The 13,601-nt window shown below is 41.4% G+C and overlaps 1 protein-coding gene across 1 annotated transcript in view; it reads right to left on the bottom strand.

The window, feature by feature from the left end:
* Positions 1–13,601, bottom strand: part of pdgfc (platelet derived growth factor c) — a 38,350-nt gene that overhangs the window by 13,741 nt on the left and 11,008 nt on the right. The window contains exon 2 of the mRNA XM_029512616.1: positions 526–718. Coding sequence (XP_029368476.1) covers positions 526–718 — 193 coding nt within the window. The remainder of the gene's footprint in view (positions 1–525; positions 719–13,601) is intronic.

The raw sequence follows: 13,601 nt of genomic DNA, 5'->3' as shown, positions 1-13,601 counted from the left end.
GGCATGCCATCAGGGAGAGACCACATGTGGTAAGGACTGGCCAAGCACACAGGCAGCACATTATTACTCCTAACTGCTGCAGTGAATGAAAATGAAGACGTTAAGACACAGTAAAAATCTCCTTTTTACTATCCTTCAAAATAAATTACGTAAACATTTAAAGAATACTTATGTTTTATGGAGCTGGGCACGTAAGAGGACCCTGACAGAAAAAAACTGCACCCATGAGTCCACACTGCAAATATTTATCAATCAAAACCAAATCCACTGCCATCATTTTATATGTCAGCATAGAAAAACTGATGACGATCATAATAGAGTCACACAGCTCTTGAATGGCTTTTTCTTTCTCTGCATTTCAGGGGCACAAATGGAAAATGGCCACAAAATGTATGTTAAGATGATATGAAAACAAAATTCTATTGGATAATATTACCAATTGATCACTGTTCCCAAATTAAGTCTTCGCTTCCTTCTTGTATTCAGATTTGGCAAGCTTTGTCCTCGTAATATTTGTGCTCTTACTTGCATATGCCATCTTCAGGATCCTCCAGACCGAACCTCTCATCGAAGGTGAGCTGGATCCTCATGTCGCCGGGCGCCACGAGTCTCCAGGTTAACGCAATATCCCTGGGATAAATGTTTGGGAAGTCTGGGCTGTGGACCATTCCCTCTCCAGACACCGTTATGATCTTCTCCTGATGAGAATCTTGTACTCCTGCGACAGAGGCCAAAAATAACAAATAAGGTAAGTAAGTCATTGGCTCAAATATATTCAGATAGCACTTGAGTCATCAGTTCTTGTGATTTGACTAAAGCTGGATTAGTTGAGAAATGCTGCATTACTAAGTTTTAGATAATCATCAAAATGGCACATGGTGCTTCATTAATAAAGTTTGAAAGAAATGTATCGTGAGTGGGACAAAAAGTTCCACAGAAAAATCAAAGGACATTTCAGAATACCTCAGATATAACAGACTGCATAATAGGATTTTCTTGGGAGACGTGGAGGCATTCGGTTTGAACGCTCGGTACTTTGTGAAAGGACACATGGAGCTGCAGCTGGGCCGCAGCGATCAGCTTTAGTATTCAAGCAGAAACGAAGGTAAATTATGTCTTTAATGATCTGTTTCGTCTCGACTTTGAGATGTGTTGTTATAACTCCACAAGCTCCACCAAGCTGCCCTCATAAAGCCACTAATGCCCACTGGGACCAGCGACTGCAGGGTTTTAATCACCGTGATGAAGTTTGTCACTCATTCCCAGAGGGCTCCATCAGGCCCTGTCACCTGCAGGAGAAAAATCACCAGGCTGGTTCCACCTGAGCCTCACGGTGACTGCAGGAACAACACCCCAAAGTCCCGGTGATTACAGCACCGTTTCCAGGGCAATAATGAACCGATGGCACCTACATAAGCAGACAGATTAATACAGCTGTACATGTCACATCCACAGCAGAAAGGCTTTCAGCTGTATACGCTGTATATATCTGAGCATTTCTTTAAGAAGTTGGTTTAAATACCAAATGTGGCATTCACAAAGAAATTGTTCCACATCAGAAACAACTGCCAGTTTGACAACACTGACTTTGATTGGTATCAACACGCAGCGCTCAAACTGCATCATCAGTTACTTCCTCAGAGATTACATTGCCAAATTTACTCTGTCCCCTGACTACGGTCAATTTGTGCGATGTTTGTGCCATTGATGATCATTCAACGTTCATAAACAAATCCAATATGTTCAGCTGTTAGAGGAACCAGCAGTCGGGGTTTAATGTGCTCAGAGTTGTTACTGTATTAAACGGATGAGTAACCATTTCCTGAGCGCAACTTGTTTGGTCGAGTTCAAATTTGAAACACATCCTGATCTTGATTACTTTTGTATTTTGTCGTAAATTTGATTCAAGGATGTGGTTCACACCCAGCGGCATGATTTGTTCTGAGGTTATTAGAATCAAAACACAGGCAGGTTAAGTTTGTGCCATGTGCTCACCCTTTGTAATGCCAAACAGCAGCTGCAGCTGGGAATCTCAGTTTCTCGGGATGCTTCCAAGGACACCAAGTCCAGCTACAGGAGTGATGACTGAAAACTTCAGCTGGGCAGAGTTTGCTTTTCTCGAGCAGTAAATATTCTGATCATTCAAAGTCAGATGCAAGAGCAGTGACAGTTCATCCCTCTGCTGCTCATCCAATTGCAAAGAGTGAAAGATTCAAACACTCAAACTCATTTGTAACTCTTAAATGTAGAATTTCAGATGGAAAAAGACAGACTGGCAGATCTGATCAGCTAGCCAGCTAATTTAGCTAATGCTATCATCACGAGTTACTTCATGTCTCCAGCTGTCTTGCCATGACAACAACAACAAAGGCTCAAAAGTGAATTATTTACACAATATACACTAAATGGCCACATTAATAAAAGATTTATGCTATCAGTAGCCAGGTGTCTGAAGCTAACAGCGCTAACAGCCCTTCAGGAAAAGACAGCCAGTCTGGATTTAGGGTTAGTTAAGGTTATACTGCACATGACAAGCAAGTGAGAGGTGTCATTAATGCTTTGGTTTCCATATTTTCCAAAGAATGTGTGCATATTACAGGAGAGAGGACCTCTGGCTGCACTGTGGTAAAGTGTGACATGAGTTTTTCTTTTTGCTCCTCCTGTCCTTTTAGTTATTTGTTATGCACAAGAAGAAATCCAACTGTTTTGCCTGATTTTAGTCCCGATGCACCAAGATGTTATCTCCGCTTTCTTTTCTGGCATCCTGAGTGATGCTGTCTTTTAATAAAGAGTGCGGACAAAACATCACTGACACTTTTTGAAAGAACAATTTCTTGAGATTGTAGGACCACTTTGATGTTTTCATTTGGGCTTGGTGGCAAGCCAGGTGGGAACAGACTGAATGACAGTGTGCCAGATGCAAAGAAAAACAAAGCCCAGGCAAGATTCCTCAATGAACAAGCTCTTTCATACCGTCCAAAAAGTTTGGCCTCGAGTCAAACTGTCTTACCAAATAAGGACCACCTCCTCCTGGCAGATTAGACTTTTTGCAAAATCATACATGCAATCCTTGCGAACAGACAAGTTAAAGACTACACCTTTCTCCGGAGGTTCATTAAATCATAATACTATTCAAATAAATCTCCCCCTTCCTAGAGCCTACATTTCTTTGATGGCTTTGCTGGATGTATGGTTAAAAAATAAAGACAGAGAAAAAGGGAAATGGTATCAATGGCTGATTGCTCCTCTTAAATCTGCTGTGCAAGTAGCTGCAACCAACCAGATATGATTGACTGTTTTTATATCCCTTTGCTTGACTTGAGTCGGGCAGAATAAGCCGATAGCTTTTATGCTATTAAGGCTTGGCCCTCCATCACAATGACATGTTTTTAATTACATCCATATTAGTGTGGGGTATAACATACAGGCTCATAAAGTACATAACGAACAATGTGAAGAAAATATGGGATTCCTCAATATATGACTCAAGATGTGTTTTATTGCATCTTTGATACACATGGTATTAATAGAAAGGAAAATCAACAAAAATCTGCTTGCACAGTTATAAATAAATGTCTGCTTTTCTCTGGAGCTCTCTGGACATAATTGTATGGGAAAATCTGTTAGACATTGACTGAAAAGCATCTTTATTGTGGCTCTTGTGAAGGGTGGTGGTGGGGGGGGGGTTGAAAGGAAACTCAAAGCTTGATGTCGCAGATAAACAGAAGACAAAACAGGTTTGAATAAAAGCATTGGGCCCTGATGAAAAGGTAGACCAGAGAGAGTGAGAGTGCACGGATGAAATCATATTTAATCCAGAAAGTCTGCACATATCCTTCTTCAACCTAAAACACTCATCAGTAGTAATTTCACAAGGTGTGGGAGACAACGTGTTTGCAGTCCTCATTTGTTCAGGTCTTTGCGCATAAAGCTCCAGAATGAATCATCTAAGTGATTCTCTGATGTGGATCTTTTGTTCAGTTGCATCAAAGCAGAAACTCCTTTAGAGCGAGCTCCTTCAGAATCCATCGGCCGAAAACCAATGTTTGATTAAAGCAGAACCCACGAGGTAAAAATAAAAACAGCCGCCATCTTTTTCTTCCTGAAGTTTTTCTTTATCTGTTTTTTAATAAACAATGCAGTCTTTTCATGCTTCTCTCTCCTCAACCCACCCACTGATATCCGCCCTCTGATTTACCCTCTGTGCACTGTAAAATGCAGACACTCCACCAGTCAGGCTGGATTCTGGGCGTAGCTTTGACTTGAAAATGACCTCACTCTTGGGGTTAACCAATGTCATCTAATGATCAGAGAAGCAGTCCCCTAGAGTGAATTACCTCAAACATGACTTTTCCTTGACCTACTTTTTTTTTTTTTTCCCCCCTCTGTGAGGAAAGTAGAGCTGACTATTAAGGGAGGAAGTGACTCTGAATAAATAGGAGGCCATACAGTGCAGCCATTGTGCTTTGTTCACACGTTAGTTGGTGAAACATTCACGCTGTTAAACATTAACCATTCCGCTGCCAAAACAAGACTGTGGCATGCGTGCAGAAGGCCGTGGTTGTGTGCACACTGTTAATGTTGCATCAGTATTAAAGCAAACTGCCAACAATTTTAAATGTGTAATATGAATATGAACATTCGATAATTAGAGGACTTTGTAATTGTTAGACGGCAGTGTCTGCAAAAAAAAAAACACACACAGGCATATGCGCATACATATTCAGATGCAATAATACATTTTGAGGTTTGCTTTCAAGCATCTTTGTCCAGATGGCTGCATGTTTCTCATAGCAAAGCGATGGGAGGAATGGAAACTATCCACTCTTGTTTCTCTTAGCTTAACGTAATTCATCTTTCCTCACATGGTATCATTACACCGTCACTGAGATGTGTAGTGAGACTGGTGTTCATCATCAGGTGGACATCGCTCTGGCTCTTATCTGGAGAATAACCAGCACTTAGACTACACTACCTTCAGCCACTATATTCTCTTTCAATTGGTTTTGACTAAAACCAAAAACTTTTTGAATTCCCAAATGAAATGAAATATGTATGGATTACAAAGCCACAGGGTTGTATTTGCTCAGTAAGTTGGTCAAATGGTTATTTTCACACATTATGGGCTCTCCCGGGACTCCACCATGTTCTCCCATCAGCATTTACGCATCACAGGTAACCGTTCACGACAGCTATTTCCTGTCTGGTAGTCGACAGCTGAGTCACTGTGACACTTAATCCAAATTTCTTTTAATTTCAGCCTTGTTACCCGCTGATCAAAATGAATGGGAGTGCCTGAGCGACAGAGTTGAAGCTACTTTGGCGAGGTGATGAAACCAGGGCCTAACAAAGGATTCCCTTTTTTCGATGCATGTGTTTCAGGTTGGATGCAATCACTCCTGCATCTGTTCCTTATTAAGACGGTGCAGTGGTTACTACAGGTGCAGTAAATTCCTGACCCTGCTAAGGATATTTATTGCTTTTGGGTTTACAGTCAGTCAGGCAAAAGGAAAGCTAAAACACACCATGGGAATCTTTCATACCATTAAAAAATAATTTGGCTGCGTGGGAGTCTCTGCAGCGGTTTAATCAGCCAGGCCAAGGTATGCTTCCGTGTGCTGGGCTGAAGAGGAAGCCGAAACAGGCTTGACACCTAAATTCACTGCTAAGGCGGCTTAAATTCGGGAGGACGTACAGATGAACGAATGCACGCGTTTTTAAGTTCATAAAGTATGTTAGAGTGTCTGGACATTTCCATTTCCGCTCTGTTAAGTCAAGGATAATTTATTCAGTCCATGTATTTAGTCTGTTCCAATGTAAATCATCCGTACCAGTATCTTTGACAGTGGATATATTTGCAGAGGCTATATGTGCACGGTGTGTGTATTTTTATTGTATGTTATGTTTATATGATCTCTCTCCAAATATATATTGGATAATAGATTTTTTTCAAATTTAGCACAGTTGACTGACAGCATGAGCAAAGCCTCTGCTTTATCTCCACACATGACTTGGCCAAAAGCAAGACACCATCTCATGGCAGAGTGTCAGAGATAATATTGATCAGTGTGTCCATTCACAGCTGCCAATACACTGTGACCTGCTGAGGAGCCCCTCATAACAGACCTCACAGCAACATAACAGACCTCCCTCACTTAATGTAAGTCACATTGGAATGGTAATGATGTATAATTAAGAGTCATCACTGGCCAGTTTGGAGAGAAGGCTGGAAAGGAAATATCCATGATCTGCACATGTGCTTTTCTTCAGGCGCTTTACTTGGTGCATCTGCTTTAAATCACATCCTGGTGTTTGATATTATGCCCACTGTGTTAAGACCCAGTAACAGAACCAAGAGAGAGTGACAATGCAGTTGGCCCTCAAACCTCTAGGGGGCTCACCAGCACTGACTGTACTGTAGCACAGATGGACTATTATGACCTATGAAAAGTCTTTTATGTGCAGAGGTCAAAGGTTGCTGGAAGTCTCAAGTAACTTAATTGGTCCCAGCAATAAAAAGACTGCACACATTGGTTTTTCTGTGTTGCAACAATTAAAAATATGATAGTTTATTGATCCCTGCAATGAAATGCTGCTGAGCTACAGGGATGCTGGACCAGTGACCCCTGAGGGGGCAGGGTGGTAAATGACCTGCTCAGGAAAACTTCAGCAGTGAGGAGAATTTCCATGAGGGGCGCTCCTGCACCCAGAGGTCGCCTGACTGCAGGGCAGTCTCTCTCTACTTGAGGTCAACCTGGCCAAGTGGGACAGAAGGACATCTGTTGACACCTGCTGCAGTGTCACGACAGAACATCCGCAGATCATATCAGATGGCCCAACATTTTTACTGCGTACCATCACATGGAAAGCATCCTGTTTGGCAGGTGTCTTATCAGCACACGTCCAGTTTAATGTAATATCCTGGTAAAATACACATCCTCTGCTTGTACCTGAACTGCCAAAGATACAACAGCGCAGCAGGAACCACTTCAATATTTGTATGAATTTTATGTAATATTTATAGCTGAAAATATATTAAGGATCAGACATTTTAAGCCTCAGTTAACTCAAACTCACAGCTGCCAACCCCCCCCCCCCAATGTGTATAAATCTGAAGAGCATCCAGTTGATTTTTCTATAAAAATAGCCTCACCAACATCATAAAGCCCTGCAGCCCAAAATAGGATTTAACTTCCGTAACTGCTAATACGATGCACAATGTGCTATCTGAGAGACGATAACAAAATGCGATAAGGTTTTGTAAATCCACAGCTGCAGGTTGTTAATGATATTAAATGCACGGCGATGTGAAAGCACATGTGAAGAAAGAAACGAGGCTTTCAACCCCTCGGACTCGACCCCGTCCACCGCAGAGAGCGAAACCCGTCACCACACAACAGCCTCTCTTCAGGTTACGATGGTTCCCCACCCCTGAATGATTTCTTATAGCCTCTAATTAGAGCCCACACTTGCGTTTGGCATCCACAAGAAGGAGGATTGAGTGTCAGTCTTTTCACTACAGCCGTCCATTCGAGTTAACCCTCCGAAATCCTGCGTCTGAGCCCCTGAGCCTGCACTGAGATGTGATATACGTTGCAAAGAGAAAATTACACCCATCCTCCCGTTTTCATCTGAGAAATGAAATAAACTCCACCAACTATGACAAGAAAATTTTATTAACTTATTTAAAGAGTGGTGGCAATCATAACATAAAGGCAGGAGTGGTACCAATAGAACAGCTAAAGGACCAATATCCCAGTGGTGCTGACCTGAATTGAACAATTACCTCCGGGACAGTATGAACCACGACGAGTTGTAGTTGGAATAACCAAGAACCAGAACAGTTGCCAAGGGCTTCAATAAAGAGCAAGAACTTTATATGCACAACTATATTTCTTTTTTTTGTTGACTGCAGGGCAACACAAGATATTATAACAGTGCACAGGTCCCTGTGTCTCTCGCTCGCTCTCTCGCTACAAATCACAATCAAGCCCTGTGCTGTCATTAATAGGGGGTTTCCCATGTCAAACCAAATTTCCTTGGCAGCTGTCAAACTCGAAGTCTGTATCAAAGTCAATTATTGGTTGGCGGACAGACGGATAGTTACAGAAGACATAGCAGAAAAAAAAAAAAGAAAGTAAAAAGGCTGTCAAATGTTTCTCACAAACATTAGAAGACGGGCTGAACCTCCACTTCTGGCTGGAAACCAGGCGTTGACAGATGAACCACGTCTCTTTTAAACCTTTCTCCACAGCTGTGGACGACAGCTCCAGGCTGCTTTGTAGTCACATCTGTGTGCCGGACAGCTGGATGCTCAGAGAAAATTACAGTTTGTTCTGGGGCGAGCCAGATTGGAGGACAGCTTTGCCATACCAGACCCAGACACAGTTATTAAGACTGATCAAAGATCCAGGTTTTTGAAATGAATTCAGCTCAGAGAATTGATAGCTGATCAGAATCCACTTTGTAGCTCACTGGCGCAGAGACAAAAGCTCCTGCAATGAACAGCTTGAAAGAGGTCAATAATCTTCTCAACTAATGATTTCTGAATTGATCTGGGAGCGCACATAACTGCACTAGAATCTCAGTAAAGCTTAGGTTGCAGTTTGGATAACTGCCAAATTCACACACTGGACGAGCTTGTCTTTACACATCTTCCTCCCTTTTGTCCCATTACTTTAATCTTATCTTAAATCATGAAAATCCAAGTAACACAGACCTCCCAGTGCTCATTGGCTCTCGAAAACTCAAAGCATTGTTGCCAAAAAGTAATGGCCATGTAGGCGCTACAGTTGTGATGAATTCCTAAAAAAAAAATAATACAAAAAAAAAAAAAATCATACAAAATTTACACAACAAACATAACCGCTCAACAACCCTTTAAGGAGCTTGGAGCAATGGAAGCAAATCTGACTAAAGCCCTCAGAGGTCTGATGGGATTTTCAGCTGTGGCTAATTAAATCATAAACCCAAATCTGCTGACAAGGAGGCAAAGAAATGATTATTTAAACGTTGAATTTTAAGCATAAAATTCTTTAATCTCTGCCTCTGCTTCCAGATACAGATCGATTTCTGTAAACCGGGGTTTGCCCCAGATCTCTAATTACTGCCACCGCAAAAAGCCTTCCTAACCTTTTGGCCCAGCTGTCTGCAGAGGAGAGGAGCCATTGTACAGAACATGGGGTAATGAACGTGTTTTCCTTTCAGCTTCGACGTGTTTGCCAAGAGAAGGTTTGCTGAGTTCAGCTGCTTATTTCTTGTAGTTGTGTACGCTCATGCAGATCTATCCGTTTCTAGTCACTACGACCACGGCTTCTTGTTTTTGGTCAAAAACAATATGACAATAAAAAACAAGGTGTTTCGAAATCCTCAAGGGAGTCGAACTTATAACCCTCTGGTTAAAAAGTTGGCTTAGCAAACAGTTTGGCTACGAGAAACCGCCTGCACAGCCCCCTCCCTGCCAAGTGCAAAGCCAAATGCATGTCCGCCAAAACTCAGGAAACAATATGAGTCCATACATGCCAGCATCACAATTTGTGCTAAACCAGGTAAGTTTGTCTCTGGATCTGCATATTTGACATGGGTAGCAATTTGAGGATTAGAAAAAGGGGAAAATTGATGTTTCTGAGGGAAAACGTCTGGATGTGAGGCCAGTGACTTAGCATATGCAGGTTAATTCACATGAGAAGGGAATGCAGTTATTGTATAATTGCCATGTTGCTCACAGAGCAGTTCTCTATGGATCTATTCATCCAAGGGTTTCCAGGATTTGTGCTTCAACCATTATGGCAGCAGTTTAAAGAAATACAAAGATGTCGTGTTTAGTCATTGAAAGGAAGATTAAAAAAAAAAAAAGAAAAAAAAGAAAGAAGGTAAAACTGAATCTCTCGCTCTCTCTCACTTACTCTTCTTTGCGCCTTCCTTCCTGATCTTAGTGGTGATCCCAACTGTGAATGCGATGGGGTTGTAAAAATATTACAAATGTAAACAGTATAAGAGAATAAGTTTGTTTTTAGGTCTGGTGTTCAAAGCCAAAAATGAGCAATAAGCAAGGACTTAAGAGTTGGGGCATCATCTTCCCATGTACCCAGTTAGCTATCTCGCTAAATTGATGTACTAGCCAGAGTAAAATGGCAAAACTGCGTAAGATCGTCTCAGCTGTGTGAGGCCTGAAACACACAAAGATTTTTACAAGAGTGATTTGAAAAGGTGAAATTTTAAAGGCAGCATATGCGTCACCAACAATAACTTCGATGGGACTGATTTGTTACCCCTTCACAATTTTTACTCGTTGAATGCCAGCTGTGGATTTAATATTTCAGCTGAACTGTAACACACATTGTCTGTTTCTTCGGGGGGCTAATTGCAAGTAAATTATCGAGATAAACTACAGCAACTCTCATGACATCGAGCCTGTTTCACCCGAACAGAAAGTAAATTAAATGAAGAAGTTGCAGCTGTAATTGAAAAGGAACGTGATTATGATTTAAGAACCTGGAGTAAACTCAGTGGGGTCCTATTCAATCATTTTGGTCCCTCGAGGTAATTGCGGCTTATCAAACCATCAGTCGCTTATGATACAGACTTCATTTCATTTAGTGCCTTTTTGCACCTAAACTACCAGTGAACCTCATTTGACACTACGGTCTCCTTCACCATGACTAAGATGTCACCAGAATCAGCAGGTCTCGTATTTAAGTATTTGTTTGGGGGCATATTTTTTGAAAATTAGAAATAAATGGCGATCCAAAGCATTCAGCTCCCAGTTTGCCTTTTTAATTGTCTACACAGGTCATTAAACCTCCGACTGTCCGGCGTCTGACAAAAGGCCACCCAGTGACTCTATCTCACTGCTCATAAAAAGGCGTTCAATCAACCAAGTCCATTTAGCCTTTATACACAACCCCACTGGTTGATAGGATCTTTATCACGGAAACACAAACAACAAATGGAAGTACACAACCAGCCTCTGAAGGCCTTATATTATTTTTGAAAACAATAAATATTCATGATGCTGCATTTAAGGAACAATAGCTGTGTAATTACCTCCTGAGACAAATGGTTGCAAAACATGTGCCTTTCCCTCCAGTGCTTGCGGAAAGTATAGAGCTGGGTAAATACCTCCAAAGCCAAACAATCACAAGCCGTTCACCCAAACCCGAAAACCTACATGCTGGCACCAATGATACATTAAAACTTGATCCTTAGTCCTGTATGATGTATATGTTGATTATCGGGGAATAAAATATTCAGATTTTCGATTGCATGTTCCCCTACGCTCATTGATAATGAACCAAATCACATCACGCTTAAGTCAAGTTAACTTGGACGAAAAGTTGGACGAGGTGAATTGGATCATTGCGAAGCAGTTAGAACCACAGTGATTGGTATTATTTTCTCCTGTGAGCAGCAACAAAACTATTCACGTGAATACTAATGTGGCCTAAAAGTAATCCATTACTCGGGTTAAGTTGAGGTGACGGACTGCTAATCCATTGTGCTCTGCACGCGTGGGTTCGAATCCCATCCTTGTCCAGCATAGCGGTTTGCTCAGCCGTTCTTCTATAACAGCAGGACCGGTTGTGATTCCAAATCCTCTCTTCCGAATTGCTGTGGCATGTACTTGGAAAGAAATCAGTGTACTTGTTGAAACATGTATCCAAAAAAAAGTGCTTGCTTAGCACATGAAAGGAAGTGTTTTCATCGTGTGCATGGCAGTGACACTGAAACTGGATCCTGGAAGTCCAATTTGATAAATATGTTGATTACTGGGCAAAACAGTACTGCTCAGAGGTTTTTGGTTCTCCGGGGGAAAAGTACACAACTGGAAGTTTGTTGTTGCTGTAATTATTTTGTTATTTCCTATGATGAATGATAGTTAAATTGCATAAATATGCTATTCTCATTACATTTGGTTCACCAAAACAAATGCCCCAGAAATCAAGCCAGTGGTTTGAATTGATTTCAAATTGTTCTCTGGTATTCATAATGGAGAAAAGGTATTTTTGAATTGTATTCTTTAATGTGACAGTGGGAAATTACACTCTGTTCACACAATTTCTCCACCACGAACAACAGGAAAGAGGACACCAAGTCAGCCAAGACTGGAAAAGGAAAAGTACACGAAAAACAAGTTGGCTTTTTCCAAGTACATGGATTCAGGATCACAACTGATTCTGCTGTTATGCAACCATGCAGACGGCAGACTGGACACTTTGATGACAAGGATGGGATTCAAACCCACGTGTGCAGAGTGCAGTGGACTAGCAGTACATTGCCTTAACCACTCGGCCACCTCATCCAGCTGCCGGCTTACTTTTAGGGCGCAGAATTTTCGTGAATAGCTCCATTGTCAACGATCACAGAATAGAATAATTACACTGATGTATTGTGTTTCAACTTGATTTGCAACGAGGATGACGTATTGAAGAATGACATTTTCGTGATGTTGGGCCGCGTAAACGGGGAATTCAAGTTGAAAGAATGATCTTATTGTCGCAATCGGTCTTTTTGGAAAATAGACGCAGTTTGGGAACTTTCTAATGCGCTCCAATGCACTCCTTTGTAATGTAATGGCACGTAAAACAAGAATTAGGATATGTGCAACCAATGTGCGCTGTTCTCATTAGTCTCTTTAAAGAAAGAACAAAAAAACAACAAAACCTTTCTAAGAAGAGAGTGTTGAATTATCTCTTCTCAACATAAGAGACATCCAGAGGGGTGAAAACCGTTTGATGTCCGTGGCATGCATGGGAATGTGTCAACAATGTGTGCCCGAGAAAATCCTTCACCACAAGCATCCAATGTTGCAAACTACGCCAAAAACAATCCAAACTCACCAGCCCACTTTGAATCCAAACTAAGGCCTGTCAACAGGTGTGGAGGGAGACAAAGTGTTGAACAAACTTGGCTGTCAAGGCAGAAAATGAAAGACACGGTCTGACAAACATTGTTGTGCATGAAAGATCTCCCTTGTCAATGGCATCTGAATTGCTGCTGTGGTTTGGGGAAGTTCTGATGTTGTTGTCTGTAAAAGCCCTAATTAGAGGCTGCTGAACAGAAGGGAGAGAGGAAGTAAGGCGAATTTAACACCTTCTCTGTGAACCTCACATACTCTTGAGGATTAGTCATTCAGAAGGCGCCCTTCAAGATATTATCACATCATTTTCCCTGTGAAGTAAGAAGGGCATTAAAAAAAAAAAAAAAAAAAAAAAAAAAAAAAGGCTTCGGAGGGCTGCGTAATAAAATGCATCACAGAGTGGAACCTACCTAACCAGATACAGCTTTTTTTTTTTTTCTTTCTTTCTTCAGACCAATTTATTCTGAACATGGATATAGAGAATCTGTGGAAGGCCACAACAGAGAGGAGTAGGTTGTTGCATAAACGCTTGCCACACAGCCAGAGCTTTAGAAGACAGCAACACAAGTGAGCAGCATTTCGGGAAAACTGTAAATACACCTGTGTGCGTTGCTATGTTTCAGGACGGAGGCTGAACAAACACCAAGCTGCTGGCAGCACAGATACTCATACACATTAACGTGGAGCAAAGGTGGAGGGGAGAAAAAAAAAAAAACAACAAAAAAAACCAATCAATAAATAT

Source organism: Echeneis naucrates, chromosome 10 (genome assembly GCF_900963305.1).
Source record: "Echeneis naucrates chromosome 10, fEcheNa1.1, whole genome shotgun sequence".
Lineage (NCBI taxonomy): Eukaryota > Metazoa > Chordata > Actinopteri > Carangiformes > Echeneidae > Echeneis > Echeneis naucrates.
Note: the sequence above shows the minus strand (reverse complement) of the source record. Positions and strands in the feature narration are given on the sequence as shown.